Source organism: Phallusia mammillata, chromosome 4 (genome assembly GCF_965637545.1).
Source record: "Phallusia mammillata chromosome 4, kaPhaMamm4.hap1.1, whole genome shotgun sequence".
Classification (NCBI taxonomy): Eukaryota; Metazoa; Chordata; class Ascidiacea; order Phlebobranchia; family Ascidiidae; genus Phallusia; species Phallusia mammillata.
In genome coordinates, this window is record NC_137255.1 from 17,293,526 (window position 1) to 17,309,297 (window position 15,772).

Here is a 15,772-nt window from a genome sequence, read left to right on the forward strand (position 1 = left end):
GAAACATCTAAAAACAATACGATTAATCCTGAAACGGACAATCCTAACATATATATATATTTTTTGTTGCAACGTTTTTGTCCAAATTTGTCACGATTATTATAAAATCTAGCCCCCGTTCTACAAGCATTGAGAAATAGATGAGTACGCTGAGTGTCAATTTCGTCAACTACTCAAATTCAAATTAGTTTACCATTTAACCATTACCCGTAGTCTTTGCAATATGGTAGCATGACACCAGTTCTTTATACTTATTTTGAATTTTAATGTAGTCATTAAATAATACAGGTTTAGTGTGCGACTGTGCGTTATTAATTGACCTTTGCATGGACTTTTGGGGATTAAAAGTAAGTAGTAAAAAAGAAAGTTTGTTTTGCAATCTTTTTGTATTGAAGAAAAGTAACCAACAATTGAATTTTTTTGAAAAGCTTGATTGTAACATAACATTCTGGCCTTTTAAAGCATTACAGTGCACATACTTGCATAAATAACACTCTTTACAATAAACATTTCCTAGCCTGGTTTTAAAGAAAGCTTTAAACATTTCCTAGCCTGGTTTTAAAGAAAGCTTTTGCTGCATCTCCTTAATCTATGTAGTTAAACATGAAAACTGCTAGCAAAGAAAACATTAATCAGAAAAGACAACTAACTTAAAAAGCCGATTTAATTACACACACTGTTGTTGGACTTTGAGCACAAACAGCTTGGGTCAGCATAGTGGATTAAGTTTATCTAGCTCAACTTTGGCCCAAGCAGTTTTACAAACTGTAGCCCTGAAGTTTATTGGCAACTGCATTTTGGTGTAATAATGAGGAATTTAAAAAATTATAATGTTACTGCAGAAGATTTGGGTACTGTTGCCTACAAAACCAGATCATACAGTTTGGGAGCACTTGAATCATCACAGAGAAAATTAAAAAAAGGAAATGTGCTGTGGAAAGTGAAGTATTCATCTGTTACCAGACCATTTCATGCAAGTAAGAAAGTTTATTGGCAATTAATCAACTATAATTTGTCAAATTGACCTGTAAAACACAAGTGTAAAATAAACAAAGTAGATGTAAGTTTTTACTCTTTATTTTATCCTAGTAGAAATTTTTATAGGGATTAAACCATACATATTTTTTAGAATTGAACTCAAATATAACATACAGGCAGTTGTTTATGAACATGAGTTGCTTTTAGAACAACCAACTGTTGGCAGTTACCATCTTGACAGTGAGTCCAAGTCAACCACTTGGCATCGAAAAGTTCAATCCTATTACACATCATTTAGTGAAAATTTATGTAAAAGCTGCAAAATGACAACCGTTAAACTCCAGGACAAAATACGGTTAGTTGATCATTGCATATTGATTTGGGTGATATTTCTTTGTGTGGGAATATTACACATTTATATGTTACCCCTTCCATCCTTGGCCTGTGCTTGCAGGAGAACATAGGTTTCACCTGTTTGTCATGCATTTATTCTTTTTTGTCATATTATCAGATCAACCCATAGATTTACTCATTTCAAATACAGTATGATAATTGAAAGATCCTCCTACAGATTATTAAGCTAAGTGAAACATGTTTTTATTTTATTGTTCCAGATACTTAAAGACACTACCTGGTCTTTTGTTGGTTGTGGCATTATCTGTTGTTCTGTCAAACCTTTGGTTGTATGAAGCTAGCACTGTGACGTTAAGTATAGCTGCTGCTTTTATTGTTTTGAGCTTGGTTACCATTTATTTGGAGTATTGTTTTGCATCAAATTCTGGTGAGTGCTAATTTATACGTATTGACTATTGTTAAAATTTGATATCATGCATATATTTTGACATTGATTGAATCTTTTCTGTGGCTAATAATTTCCAGCTTTATTACCAGTACCTTTGCAGAGGTTTTTATTTTATGTGCAGGTTATTCTTTACTCGTGTCATACTTCTGGTGGAGTGTTTTGCTTAGTTTACTAACATTTGGGAGAGAATGGTACAGAACATGGTGGTATGATGACAGGGACCGTCTGGCAGACATGCTCATTATGACAAGCACAGCAATTAAGTGTTGTTGTGATTTTTTGGATCGCTTTTGCAAAAATGTTACCTACAGGTAGGAATGGTACATTTTGTTTGATTAGTGGGGTCAGATTTTTTCAATTTACTTCCATTTTGTGTATTTCTTTTGTGCTTCATAAGATACAAATATTGAAACCTTAATTATTCAGTGCAAAGCAGGGCATATACATTTTCTACATTTTTTCTCACTGCAAACTTTTTCAGTTCCATGTTTTTATCCTCCACTGAAGTGTTGAGTTTGTTGGCCTTTGTACTCGGAGGAACTTTCTTTCTTAATCTTTACACCAACATTGAGCTTTTGGTAATAGTTATAGCTTCCGCAATTGCCATTATTAACTTGCGAATGAAGTGTATGCTCGCATTTGCCTATGTTCTACTTTTCATCATTATATCTGGTAAGTTTCTTTATGTTGTTTATTCTATAAGGATCTATATGCTTAATGTATCAGATTAAAAATGTACACAAAGAGTTTTTTTTAATAATGGCATTTCAGAATTTATTTGGTCATTTAAAACAAAACTTGCAAATTGTCAACATATTTTTATGATGTAGGTATTTCAGTGTTTGACAACTTTCCAACTTCTTTGAATCCTTATGCACTTGTGAGTTTCCATGTCCGCTTGTTTGTCATTCCCGTTGTTGATTTTTACTTTTCCCCACTGTCTGCAGTGGAACGTTGGTCCTGTTCATTTAAACTGGGAAGGTAAGCTTAAGATTTGTAGTCACTTATGTTTAACAAATGATCATGATAAAATATTTTGTGATTTACCGAATGACTGTTATGGCCAAATGCTGTCCAAAAAATAGAGGTTGTTCGGCCAGTTGAGACTTTTGGATTTCAAATGAAGTCAAGTATTGTAAAATAGTTTTGTAGAATCAATGTAATACAATATATACCTTCTTATTAAACATGATACCAACTACTTGACGCAAATAAGTGTTTCTTTCTTATTAGATTACACAAGTTTCTTTCTTATTAGATTAGTTAAACTCTTAAAACTCTGCTAGTAATAAGCAACACTACTATTTGTTCACTAACCAGTTGTGTTGTGTTGTATTTTTTGCTCCTGTGTATTTATGTGTGTGTATAGTTTTTGAATATGTCCAACCCTGAACTTTACTGTCATGCCCAACTTTTGTTCAGGTGTATGCAGTTCGTAGCACTGTCCACTATATTTCTTGTAGAAGCTGGATTCTGTGCACTGGCATTTTATGTAAGTATACTTATGTTCACTTTGAATTCCAAACAGCGAATGTCATATTTTTTCTTTAGGTTGTACGACTCCATCCTGAATATGAATTGGTTGTTGTTGTTCCTGTTGTTGGTGTCAGTGGGGTTTTCTGGCTATGTATGCATTCTGCATACTTTGCTACAGAGGTTTGTTGCACCTGGCATTTGGGTTTACTTTATCAAGGACGTTCCCAATATCACTATTTTTTGATACAGCAATGCTTCAAAGTATTTTTTTGTCAGTGTAATCAAACTAAATTGCTTAGGTGCTGCTCAGTCGAAAGTTCGCCGAATGTAATGAATTTATGCACAAGCTTCCTTCATCGGCAAGCGGTACAAGTTTATCGCATATAATGTCCAGCAGAGGTCGGTATTGGGCATTACAACAATTGAAGTTGCTCTTCAAATCATTTGTATGTTTACTGCAGGCGTGCGACAAATTTGTTTGATCGGTCAGCAGACTGTTGCATGCGCGTTTCTGACCACCCTCATGTTTGGGGCGGTTTGCTGGCGGCGCGAGGAGGCTTTGTATCCTGCAGTTTTGTTAGTAGTACTTGGTATAGAATCCTGCTCGTACGGTCGGACCCGGGAATTAGCTGTCAAACTCGGTGGTACTTGCGCCGCATATGCATTAATCACTCCCACCACTGTTGTCAAGTAAGTAGTCGTCTGTGGTTTGCTACACGCGCGGTTCTGTTGTTTTGCTGGTTCTAACCTGATTAAATCTGCCAATGTCCATGGTTCTGAATTGCAAGTTTGTGCTTTTAGTCCTAACACACCAGTAACAGTCTTACCGGCCGGATCACTTGAAAAACAGAACAACCGCGCAACAAGCCTTATTACGGCACTTCACAGGTGAGTTTCTATGCAGGTTTGTTAGCATTTCTTTCTTTTTATGAATATCGTTAAACGTTGCAAATTTACGAAAAGTGCTTGTGTGTCAGGTTCTTTGCACTGTATCTGATCGAAAACTTGGGCTGCGATTACGTCACTAGTGGCATTGCGCCATCCACCGCGGAAAAGCGTCTGACGGATTTGTTCGCAAGGAAAGTTAAAGACTCAAGCGACGCTCGTTATGACACTTACCTGTTTTACTACAGCGGACTTACAAACGAGGATGGTTCTCTAGTTCTCGGAGGTAGGGGTTACAGTTACACAAGACAGAAAGTATTTTAAAACTTAAATTTAGTAGCATCACTGAAGTAAAGTATATGCAGATGGTGCAGCACTAACACCTGATCACGTGATTGAGATGTGGCGGGACAGTTGTTGCCTGGACAACAGACCGACCAATTCTCGACTTCTCCTGATTTTTGACATCGTCACATCCCAACCGTGGATCAAAACGGTAAGCAACCTACAGTACGACTACGTTGCTATTCAAACGTGTCGCCTGACGTCATCAGCGGGTGACGTGGAGTCTATGGTCGGTAACCTTCCTCCAGAGCCGGGGGTCTTCACATCGGAGTGGGTGCAATGGAACTGTGACGTCACAAACGGCTTGTCGGAGGCATTGAGCGCTTGGCAAACATCCGACGACACGAATCACGTGATACGACCAATCTATATGACGTCACGTCGATGGACGGACTTCGCCCTGAAAGTTCCTTTAAATGACGAAAGAAACTCGTTGGCCAAACACTGGGGATCTCACTATCCTACTGTTTGTCGCCCTTGTCTGAGTTTGTCAGCGACTTGTGCTGCGAGATTACGGCTAGTGAGGCTGCTTGGCGCTCCCGGACGCCGATACAGGCGATTGAAAATGCGCTGGTTACCGCCAGAAACTCTTGACACCGGGCATGGGTTTAGGCTGGTTCGATCATGAAGGGTTTGTTGTTACTGGAAACGCGACCATACCAACCCTATTTTCCTGAAAATAGCCAAACCCTTGACTTTTTTTCAGGCTGTGGCCAAATTAACTTTCTATGACTGCATTTTCTAACCTTTGTAGGTTAGAGGACTTTTGTCGAACTTTAGAAAAACACTGCAATAAGTAGTTTTGGGGCTGAGATAGCAATACTGTGAGCAAGATAAAGCACTTGCTGTTTTTTTGTTAACTTCGAAGTTTAGTTCCACACGGCTCAGCTAGCTTGCCACTGTGACTTTGTATTGGTTTTGATTGATTGTGCATCATTATTACACTCCATTACTGTTATACTACAAACTCCCTAATCTTATAATGTAGTTCTTTTCTGCACAACTTTTTAAGGAAAATGACTGAACCGTATTCATAACGTACCTACCAGCTTGACGCAAAATAGCTCAAATCTTTATTACAGTTTTGAAACACAAGTGCGTGTTGACAATATTTCACATGTACTGCTACTACTGTATGTCTGCAATGCAATTAGATGTCGGTGCTCTTGTCATTTGGAACACGAAATGTGACTGCTCCTTAAACTGATTTTGTGCAGTTTTATTTTGTACTTCTCAATATACTTTTTATCTACGTAACGAAACACTTTCATACCAGACATAGCGTAAGCTGGTAAATCAACATCAAAAGTTGAATTTGATGTTTTTCAATTTGACCTTCAACTACTTTTCTGCACATTCAAATGTCCAGATCAGTTTAGCAAAGTTAAACAGCAACCACATCTGCTACTAAACAATGAGATCGCAATAAATATAGATCCCTGTTTGCTTAGCTTTTAGAGAGGGTTCATTCCATCTGAACTTCTTTTCACAGAACTTAACTATAGACAGGTGGCTTTCCTATATATTTCCATTTTATACTCCATTTCCTACACACGTGTTTGTGGGAATTGGTTACGCTGTAGAATGGGGGGATTATTTTTAGATTCTTAAAGCTAAATTAGTATAAAGCTTTAACCCAAATTAGGGTTTTGATCAACCCAAATTAAAGTCCATATTCTTTTTACTTCATTATATTTTCATACATTTTAAAGAAGTAGCAAATAGTACTTCTCTTTGATGTTGCTGTCCAAGCCCTTTTTACAACAGTTAAAACCCTAACAGTATTATAAACACTAAAAATTAACAAGTCATTTTGCAGCAAAGGGGAAAGGGCCCCATAAATGTCTCGTCAAAACAATTACACTCGGCAAAAACCATGGAATTTTCACCGTACTTTTGTCTGTACATGTCTAGGGAACTAGCTAATGTAAGGAATGGCAACCAAAACAGAATCTACAATAAAGGCTCAAAATTAACGACTCTCGTTTCAGTGCCTCCTGGCGTAAACAATCGTTATGTTATGATGATCGTATTTATATTTTTTGGGAAAAATGATTTTCTTCTGAATAATCAATAAACTGCAGACCGTTCATAGCGGAAATATAAATGTAAAGTGAGGAATTTACACTAGACAACTGTATTCAAAACACAAGTTGCCCAACCTATTGTTACGGAATAAAGCCTATGGAGCCATTTTGTGTCCAAAATGACACGGCAGGGAAAGAAAAATAACACATAAATTGTCTGATTTTTACAAACTGGAGAGCTTAGACGCGAATTTGATTTGCCAAATTGAATGAAAATTTTGGGTTCTAACATTTCAACGCAATGTTAAAAGCTAAATTGCTGTTTTTCATGTACATTTGGCCAGTTAATTTTCATGTAAACTTTAACTATTTGCGTTCAGCGAGCATTATCACGCTTAAATGTTAGAACCCCAAAGTTTTATTCGTTTTGGCTACTCAAATTTGCGTTAAAGCCCACTAGTTTGTAAAAATCAGTTAATTTATGTGTTTTTCCCTATACCTGCTGTATTAATTTGGACACAAAATGGCGTCCATGAAGCTCTATCGCGAAACAATGGGTTGGACTACTTGTGTTTTATGTGTACTTTGGATTAGAAGTCCCAATTTCTGGAAACTCGTGAATTTTGTCTGAGCACACGCCGTATGGTTACAAGCACATCAAACAAGTTCAACGCGGTTTTCTGCAAACAAAACATACACTCAAAAATGGGATACCGAATAAAATAATTGTATGTCGGCAAAGGCTTACCAGGGTATCACATATATACATAGCTTAATATCATCAGAAAGCATTGTACACACATAAAAACGTGTACTTCAAATATACGGTAAATTGGACAACCTTATTGCAACCAAGCTCACCTTGTAAAGGCAACATTATTCCTTTTCATCTGAGTTATAAATTTAGCATTACGATCTATTAGTGACAAACAAATTTTATTTAGTCACTTCAATTTCTTCTCGTAAAGTTTGCAAATTCAAACCAGCAACTAACGAACTCACGTGGTCCAAACTAAAGTTAATACAAAATCGCCAAAAGCAAAGCACAGAGAAAGAAATTACAAGGGTATTGTTACGTCACAGGGGATTGTGGTGCAAAGCCTGCAAACACACCACAGGAGATGTGACGTGGGTAGATGGTTGAGTGATTTTTAATGTTTCAATAAAGATTAAAATGGTATCATTTAGGAAAACGTATTCATTTTATTGAACAGACGTTTCGACAAAAACTTTTGTCATCATCAGTGAAATATAGAGAAAGGTTCAAGGACATAAGTTTTTGTCGAAACGTCTGTTCAATAAAATGAATACGTTTTATTCAACTTCGCTGGCAATTTGTTTTATACTAATGGTATCATTTAAATTTTAAACTTCCTTATCTGCATTAATTGAGGTGTCATTTAGCGCTAAATTATTCTTTGTGGCTATAGCGACAAGAATTGTTAAACTTTAATACAAATAATAATATGTTGACGATTTTAAATCAGTAATCCTTGTACCAGCAGTCCCATTAGTTTTACATTTTCCAACCTTTTACTTATTTACGTAGCACTCTTTACGTTTTTTTTGTTGCAGTTCCACTGGGTTATTGTGGCGTTGACTCTCCGAAACTGTTACAATTTGTTTTGTTTTTGTTCTCGCCGGTTACCTGGCCTGCTTATGCTGGTCGTCGTCGATTCTATCTAGTTCATTTTAGCCGTCAGACCATTTTTATTCGATTTTAGCGGCTTTGAGTGACTTCTACCAACATTTTTCTCTGGGATTTCGCTCAAGTTTCTTGCCTTCCGAAACACCAGTGGTCGATACAGATTTAGAACTAATAACCCAACCTTACGTGCACGAGGCGATTGGCTATTAAATTGACACACTGATGTACTAATGCAGCATAGTTTATTTGCTATTTACAATTAAGTCATCATGCTTTTTTATCAGATACAGTTTTTTCGGATATATTATAAGTTAAATACAAAAGTCATTATCAAATCAATCTAAAAAATAGAACGAGGAAAGCAACACAACTTGCCACCAACATTTCCAAAATCTTAAGCGTGTCGTATCCAAGGTTGTTGCACCTGACATAGTCATGGAAACAGTTGTTGTTGTTGTTGTCGTAGTCGTGGTCGTGGTCATTGCTCTCGGCGTCGTGGTTTGGGCTGCTTGCAAATACGTCCAGTTTGTCATGTCTGTATAAAAAAACATATGTCACTTCATAAGTGAAAGGGTACAAGTGTAATTTAATCATATAAGCAGGTATAGTTTTGTAGACAATCGTGTGTAAATTGAAATTTCGCCTACCGGTAACTTGAACAGATACAATAATGGAATCGTGTTTGATATACGACTTCATAGTACGCACGTTGTCCACCGCCTCAAAAGCCCTATAGCCCCATCCACTATTAAATTCCTGCAAAGATATCATTGGGAAAACAGGTTAGTTCTACTTAAAAAATAGCAACAAATTTCGACAAAACATGTTAATATGTTTACATATTACCGTGGTTGGTTGTCCCCAAGGTTTCGAGTTGGTGTCTGTGAGAAAGTTTGAAACAACGTTACTTTGCTGAAGAACGTCGGCAGTTTGATCAACGAGAGAAAGTTTGATGTATCTATTTTGAAACGGCCAATCAAGCTGATCATCATTTACTCCTTGAGCGATGTGAAAGTACACGGACATATAAGTTGAGTCAGATGACCTGCTGTCTCCTAACGGGTAAATCTAAGGATAAAGACCTCATGGTGTTTTTGTCGACATTTTTTTTCGTTCTTAGCGATGTTTTTTAAACACTCTTTTGGTAGGACTTATGTGTACATACAGATACAGATCACAAAAATTCGCCATGCTACTGTAAAACTGTAGTTTTATCTCTAGTACCAAACCCTTGTCAAAGATAAAAACATCGTATTACCGTGAGAACAAAAGCATATCCGTCGTCTGTATACATCAAAGGACTTCTAAAACCGTCTCCTTTACTGGATGTATTTAGCTTCTCAGAAAAACCTTCAAGGGTGAAGAAACCAGTTTCACACGATCTGTCAATCACGTTGACGTCATCAATCGCAACAACATCAGCTGAACCTAAAAGGTTGTATTTGCAAAACTCTAATCGTTGTGTTTTCGAAAGAACTAAAAAGTTTTTATATCAAAAAACAATTTACTGTACGCAGAAGTGACTTGGTTGAATATTATTGACTTTTTTAACTTTAAAGATAAACATAGGTATTTTGGTGTTTGGGTTAAACTCACAGGAAGAAATCTCCTTTTTCTGTAAACTAACAAACCTGCTGTAGCTGTAAAGAGGAGTTTAAACTCGGAAGGAGCTGACATCGTCACTCGAGCTTTCCTCCACATTTGTCCTTGGTCTCCATTTAATGTAAATATTTGACCAAGATTGCTTGAAGTAGTTGACTCCAGTGTTACACTGAAACAATATAAATTATTGTATCAACCTAAACTTTTTTGCCAAAACTTTCACATCAAAAGCATCCACACTTTAAAGTTATTGCTGTGCTTGTCGAGTGCATGTAGTATGAAAAATCAAGACATTGTTTGCTGACAGTGGATTTCAGCAAAGGGGTACGAACATTCACCAAAGTGATAGAAGCACTTGACGACCTTGCAGCAACCAGGATGCTTCCTATTAACAGAAATAGATAGCGGCAATTACAACTCCTACAACGCATAAAAACAACGGTGTTGGGCGTCACTGGCGACTCTTTGGTGTAACATTAAAACAATATATTCCTAAACCACGCAAAACAATATTTTCTGATGACTCTCAATTGTGTTTACCGGTATCAGCCCGACCAAACGTTGCATCATTTTGCGGAAGAGTGGGTGAAGTTGTGGAGACTGAGTGACGTATCCAACCTGTGCTGTTTTCCGCTACATACCCACATATCGAATTGTCTTCAAAATTGCAAAAGTACGAATACCGCTGTGTATCGCCTACGCCATACAAATGTTTACAGTACATTAGATTTAAAATCAATATGCTGTACAGTCCACCCCCACCAAAGTCGTACATCCGGCGAATTTTTGTCAGATCCCCAGAACTCATAGCTTGTCCTGTCCCGATGACATTTTGAAACGCGGGGTTAAGTGTCACTATCGATATGGATCCATTAATTCTAAAACATAACATGTTCACCATAAATGTATGTTAGTATTAATACAGTAGTAATACGATACAGTGTCTAGCAGCAACCCACGAGAACTCGTTTTGAGTGTAGTGCATGATTGAGTTGTAATCATATGGAACCCGCTGATGATCAACCAGGCTAACTTCTTCTCTATCGAAGTTATGGCGTTTGTCTAATGTAAAAAATGTGTGTTCACTTTAGATTTCTTCTGTTGCTTTTTTACGATTTACCTTCTTCAACATTTTCCAACTGCACTATGACGTAATCGTCGCGGTCGGGTCTCGATTGTTCGTGGAAGAGACCGAGAGCGTGCAAAATTTCATGTTGTACAGTGTCTATCAATTCACAACCGGCTCCGATTGAAAGAGATTGAGCACCACCTTGGCGTCCAACACGGGAAAAACACCTGAAATTGATAGGTTTGTTTTCAACATATTGGTTTAGTGGTATTTTCACAGTCTATACACGAACGTTTCGGAAATACTTATGTGAAATTCCAACAGTTTCATTTTTTGCCTCATATTATGTTATAAGCACTCAGGGCCCCTACCTTAACTATTCACAAATATTATTACCATGTTCCTTAAAAGGAGCACCTAGCCACTTACCCTTTAAGTGGCGCTATGCTGATGTAGTCGGTTTCAACGGACTGGTTGACAAAATTGAAACCTGTTTTAAGCTCAAGATCTTCGATCGAATCCAAAATGGTCGCAATGGCCTGTGAAATCACCACAAAATGTTTTGATTTAAGCTAGTACTTGATATGTTTTATTCAGTTACCAGAAGCGAAAGCTGATCAGAGAAGTGGACCGGAATATTTTTGCTCCATCTAGTGTTCTCGTCAATAAGACCGTTTCTTGCAGTTTCCTTCAGAATATCATTGCCATGAAGAAAATTATCTAAAAACATGTTCCACGTTCTTTAAAATCTAAATTAATGACCATGTGAAGCGAACAGTTCAAAATGGATGTAAGCATCTCTTGATTTGGTGATCTCAATCAGTGCTCTTCAACCTTTTTTGGTTTGGTGAACCCTTAAAGTTGTTGTGACGAACTCATGCACCCTGTTTACTGAAAAGGTAAACAGGTAAAAAGCGAAATGAAAAATCGTTATGCATATCATCTTGTCAATTAACTCCAAGCATATGTTGGCGAATTTTCCATGAAACATCGGCGAAAAAGCCAACACTCGATATCGTAACATCACCCGAATGCAACACAGACACTATCAAACTATACACGGGGATAAAACATTAAAAAAGTTTACCTGGGTTATACATCATTTTAAACCTACATCTTATTCATAATATCCTGAAAGTCAAATATTAATGGCTCATTAAAAGTTTGTAGTGCACCCTTGTATACCTTTTCGTTGGTGCCGTGCACACCGGTTGAAGAGCACTGATCTTAATGACAGTTAATATTAGGCCAATTTACTCAGCAGTTTAACACGAAAAGCTTTTGTCAAGCCCAGTTATTTTACAAATGCCTGTTGTATATCAGTTTATCAATAGGCCGAATTAAAGCAGAGCAAGTTTTACAAGACGTCATTGCGCAATGATTATACTTAGTTTTGCAAGCCTCTGAATGGCAGTTCCGTACCTTTGTTAATTTCTGTAATTCGTCTTTTGTTACCAGCGTCGACATCAATGTTGTTGGATTTCGGGTTGTTTCCTACACCACAACTTAAGTATTAACACAATTTTTTTGCACAAAATATTCAACTTTTGTGATTATTGTGGCATGCCACGTTGTAGCGTGGTATAACATATGAGCATTCACAACATTTTTAATTGATTTATTGGTAGGCTACAAGGTTTTTCGAACGGGAGGTTTTAATCAGCTCAGTTGTAGTTTTATGTCTAAGTCAAAAAACTATGTCGTAGGAATCTGTTTTCAAGGAATAAACTTTAATATCACCATCCAAGTCCATTCCTCCAAGTCTTTTCGGTATAAAACTTGTCTGCAAGAAAAAAATAAATTCAATACAAATCTATTTCCCAAACGAGTAAAATTAAAAGTAAGTACATACTTGAAACTGAGGCAGTTGATAAATTAGAACAAAAATAAGAAGTCTGCCATACAGATACTTCTTCATTTCGATTTGCGACTGCTAAATATATCAAATGACCTCTTTAATAATCGTAAACCATATGTCTTTAACAATGCTAACAACATCTAAAGGAAGTGCTGTGTAAGTGTAATCTATAATACCAATATGATTCATCACGCCTCTTTTTATGCATTGTTTGCGTATCGTTTTGCGTTACAGGTTCTAACCAAACTTTCCTTTATTAAACAACGTTTGAAACGTGGGTGTCCCATCAGAATTGTATGAACAATTAAACCCGTTTGGACCGGTTCCGGCGACGTGCACTGAAGGACTCGTCTCTTGTGCCTCTTTTTGTTTTTCTTGAAAACACAAAAAGGAGAATCATGTTTGTATATGACAGGTATTTGTGGATCGATATGTGTCTTGGAAGACATATGACACAGTGGTGTATATGTATCAGCTAATATCCTGGTTTAACATATCTCAGAATAACTTTAACCTGTGCCCCGGGAAAAGTATATAATTTCATGGTAACGTTGTTCACGCGTCCTACAAAAAAACAAACTAGTTTGTGCAATTAATAGGTTAACGCACCATCGTTTATTGCCAAAGACACCAGACTTGAACGGCCGATTATAGCACAAAGTATGCAAAGAGTATCGAATATGGAAATTATTGAATCAATAAAAAATGTCCGTGAACGGTTCTTCAGATTAAATGTCTGATAAAACATTTTTAGGCATTTAACTAATCTTTAAGTACACTTACGTATCTGGGCGTGAAACCAACAGTTTCATAACACGGGTCAAAATCTGACATACAATTTCATGTTAAGAAATTAAATGCAAACAAAACTTTGTATAAACGGAGTAGAAACATTGCTATTTAAACAGCATTTTAGAATGATGAAATGTAGTTTCGCACCATTATTAGTCTATGGTCGGTGACCTTCCTCCAGAGCTGGGGGTCTTTACATGGGAGTGGATGCAATGGAATTGTGATGTCACAAACGGGTTATCGGAGGGTTTGAGCGCATGGCAAACATCCGACGACACGAATCACGTGATACGACCAATCTATATGACGTCACGGCGATGGATGCTAAAAATTTCTTTAAACGACGAAAGAAACTCGTTGGCTAAACACTGGGGATCTCACTATCCTACTGTTTGTCGCCCTTGTCTGAGTTTGTCAGCGTAAGCTTTTTGGCTGAGATAGAAATACTGTGAGCAAGATAAAGCACTTGCTGTTTTTTTGTTAACTTCAAAATATAGTATCACACGGCTCAGCTAGCTTGCCACTGTGACTTTGTCTTGGTTTCAACTGATTGTGCATCATTATTACACTCTATTACTATTCATACTGCAAACTATCTGATCTTGTGGTGTTGTTCTTACCTGCACAACTTTCCCTTGGTAGGTGCTACGGAAAATGACTGAACCGTTTTCGTGACCTACCTACCAGTTTGTCGACAGAAATAGCTCAAATGTTTTTTAAAAGTTTGCAGCACGAGTACGTGTTGACAATATTTCACATGTACTGCTCCCACTTTATTTCTGCAATGCAATTAGATGTCGGTGCTCTTGTCATTTGGAACACGAAATATCACTGGCCTTTAAACTGATTTTGTGCAGTTTTATTACATACTTCTCAATATACTTTTTATCTACGTAACGAAACATTTTCATACCAGACATAGCGTAAGCTGGTAAATCAACATCAATGGTTGAAATATATTTTTTTTATTTTGACCTTCAACTACTTTTCTGCACATTCAAATGACCAGATCAGTTTAGCAAAGTTAAACGATAACAACATCCGCACAAAAGTCTGCTACTAAACACTAAGATCGCAACAAATTTATATCCCAGTTTGCTTCAGAGTCGTGTTCGAGCCGTCTCCATTTTATACTCCATATCCTATTTACTAATCACATCCTTTGATCAACATTTTACACACATGATTGTTTTTGCAGCAAAAACAAATGGATCCCCACATACGTGTTTATGGGAATTGGTTGCGCTATTAAATGGTGCGATATATGAGTCTTAAAGACAAATTAATATAGAGCATCAACCCATATTAAGGTTTTGTACTTTTGTCAAGATTCTATTTACATTATTATATTGTCACATTTTTAAAAAAAAGTAGTAAAAAATACTTCTTTTCGATATTGTTGTCCAAGCCCAAATTTTTTACAACATTTAAACCCCTGACAGTATTAGAAACACTAAGAATTAACAAGCCATTTTGCAGTAAAGAGGGTAGGGACTCATAATTACCGTCGTAGGAGTATCGTCTTTTACAGCTCTCATCTGAACAATTAAACACGGCAAAGACCAAGATATTTTCATGAGACGATTGTCCCATGTCGGGTCGTATTTTTTATTACTGCACTACTGTCCGTACATGTTGGTGAAACTAGTAAATGTGAGAAATGACAACCAGACAAAATCGGATGATCGGATTTATATTTTTGGGGAAACAATGATTTTCTTCTGGATAACTATCAAACTGCAGACCGTTCATAGCCGAAACATAAAGATTAAAATTGGATCATTTAAACTTATCTGCGCTAATTGAGGTGCCATCTAGTGGTAAATCATTTTTGTAGCTAAAGCGACTTTTGTAAGTTTCATAAATAATATGTTATACATTATGCACACATGTTCGTTACACATTTGCTATTTTTGGTATTTACGTAGCATTTAGCCCCAAAACACTCGTTAAGGTTTTTCGGTTGCAGTTCTTCTGGGTTAATGCTGTAGCGTATTGGCACTCCGAAACTTCTGCAGTTTGTTTTTATTTTTGGTCTCGCCGGTTACCTGGCTGCCTTATGGTCATCGTCGAATCTGTCTAATTTATTCCGGCCGCCAGACCATTTTTAACTGATTTTTGCGGCTTTTAGTGACTTTAACCTATCAGCTTTCTATGGGATTCCGCTCAAGTTTCTTGCTTATCGAAACACGGGTCGAAAGAAGTGGTCGAAACACATTTGTAACTCAGAACCCAACCTTTAAGGAGATTTGCTTATTACTTCGACGAACTGATGTACTAATGCAGCATG

General features: G+C 37.0%; 3 protein-coding genes across 4 annotated transcripts; 1 reads left to right on the forward strand and 2 right to left on the reverse strand.

Annotated features, from left to right (window-relative positions):
* Positions 1 to 241: 241 nt before the first annotated feature.
* On the forward strand, positions 242 to 5,949 carry LOC145224028 (transmembrane protein 168-like). 2 transcript variants are annotated; one of them, XM_080090444.1, is made up of 14 exons: positions 242 to 347; positions 843 to 977; positions 1,186 to 1,333; positions 1,593 to 1,759; positions 1,902 to 2,091; positions 2,262 to 2,452; positions 2,611 to 2,761; positions 3,203 to 3,272; positions 3,332 to 3,436; positions 3,556 to 3,655; positions 3,718 to 3,946; positions 4,058 to 4,144; positions 4,234 to 4,427; positions 4,498 to 5,949. In XM_080090444.1, the coding sequence occupies exons 3-14, from the start codon at positions 1,302 to 1,304 to the stop codon at positions 5,112 to 5,114; spliced, it is 2,133 nt and encodes a 710-aa protein (XP_079946570.1). In that variant the 5' UTR covers positions 242 to 347; positions 843 to 977; positions 1,186 to 1,301; the 3' UTR covers positions 5,115 to 5,949. The 2 variants fall into 2 exon arrangements, with proteins under 2 accessions (XP_079946570.1, XP_079946572.1); XM_080090446.1 differs by having other exon boundaries at positions 4,507 to 5,949.
* A 2,443-nt stretch (positions 5,950 to 8,392) lies between these two features.
* On the reverse strand, positions 8,393 to 9,223 carry LOC145225347 (meprin A subunit beta-like). Its single transcript, XM_080092033.1, has 3 exons — positions 9,008 to 9,223; positions 8,809 to 8,917; positions 8,393 to 8,696 (listed from the first exon to the last, which is right to left on the reverse strand). Exons 1-3 carry the CDS (start codon positions 9,185 to 9,187, stop codon positions 8,497 to 8,499), a joined length of 489 nt encoding a protein of 162 aa, XP_079948159.1. The 5' UTR covers positions 9,188 to 9,223; the 3' UTR covers positions 8,393 to 8,496.
* A 172-nt stretch (positions 9,224 to 9,395) lies between these two features.
* Positions 9,396 to 12,750, reverse strand: LOC145223553 (meprin A subunit alpha-like). The gene is made up of 12 exons (XM_080089960.1): positions 12,685 to 12,750; positions 12,573 to 12,615; positions 12,255 to 12,326; positions 11,434 to 11,552; positions 11,262 to 11,371; positions 10,884 to 11,059; positions 10,723 to 10,825; positions 10,526 to 10,641; positions 10,304 to 10,459; positions 10,004 to 10,148; positions 9,793 to 9,932; positions 9,396 to 9,589 (listed from the first exon to the last, which is right to left on the reverse strand). Exons 1-12 carry the CDS (start codon positions 12,748 to 12,750, stop codon positions 9,396 to 9,398), a joined length of 1,440 nt encoding a protein of 479 aa, XP_079946086.1.
* Between the last annotated feature and the right edge of the window lie 3,022 nt (positions 12,751 to 15,772).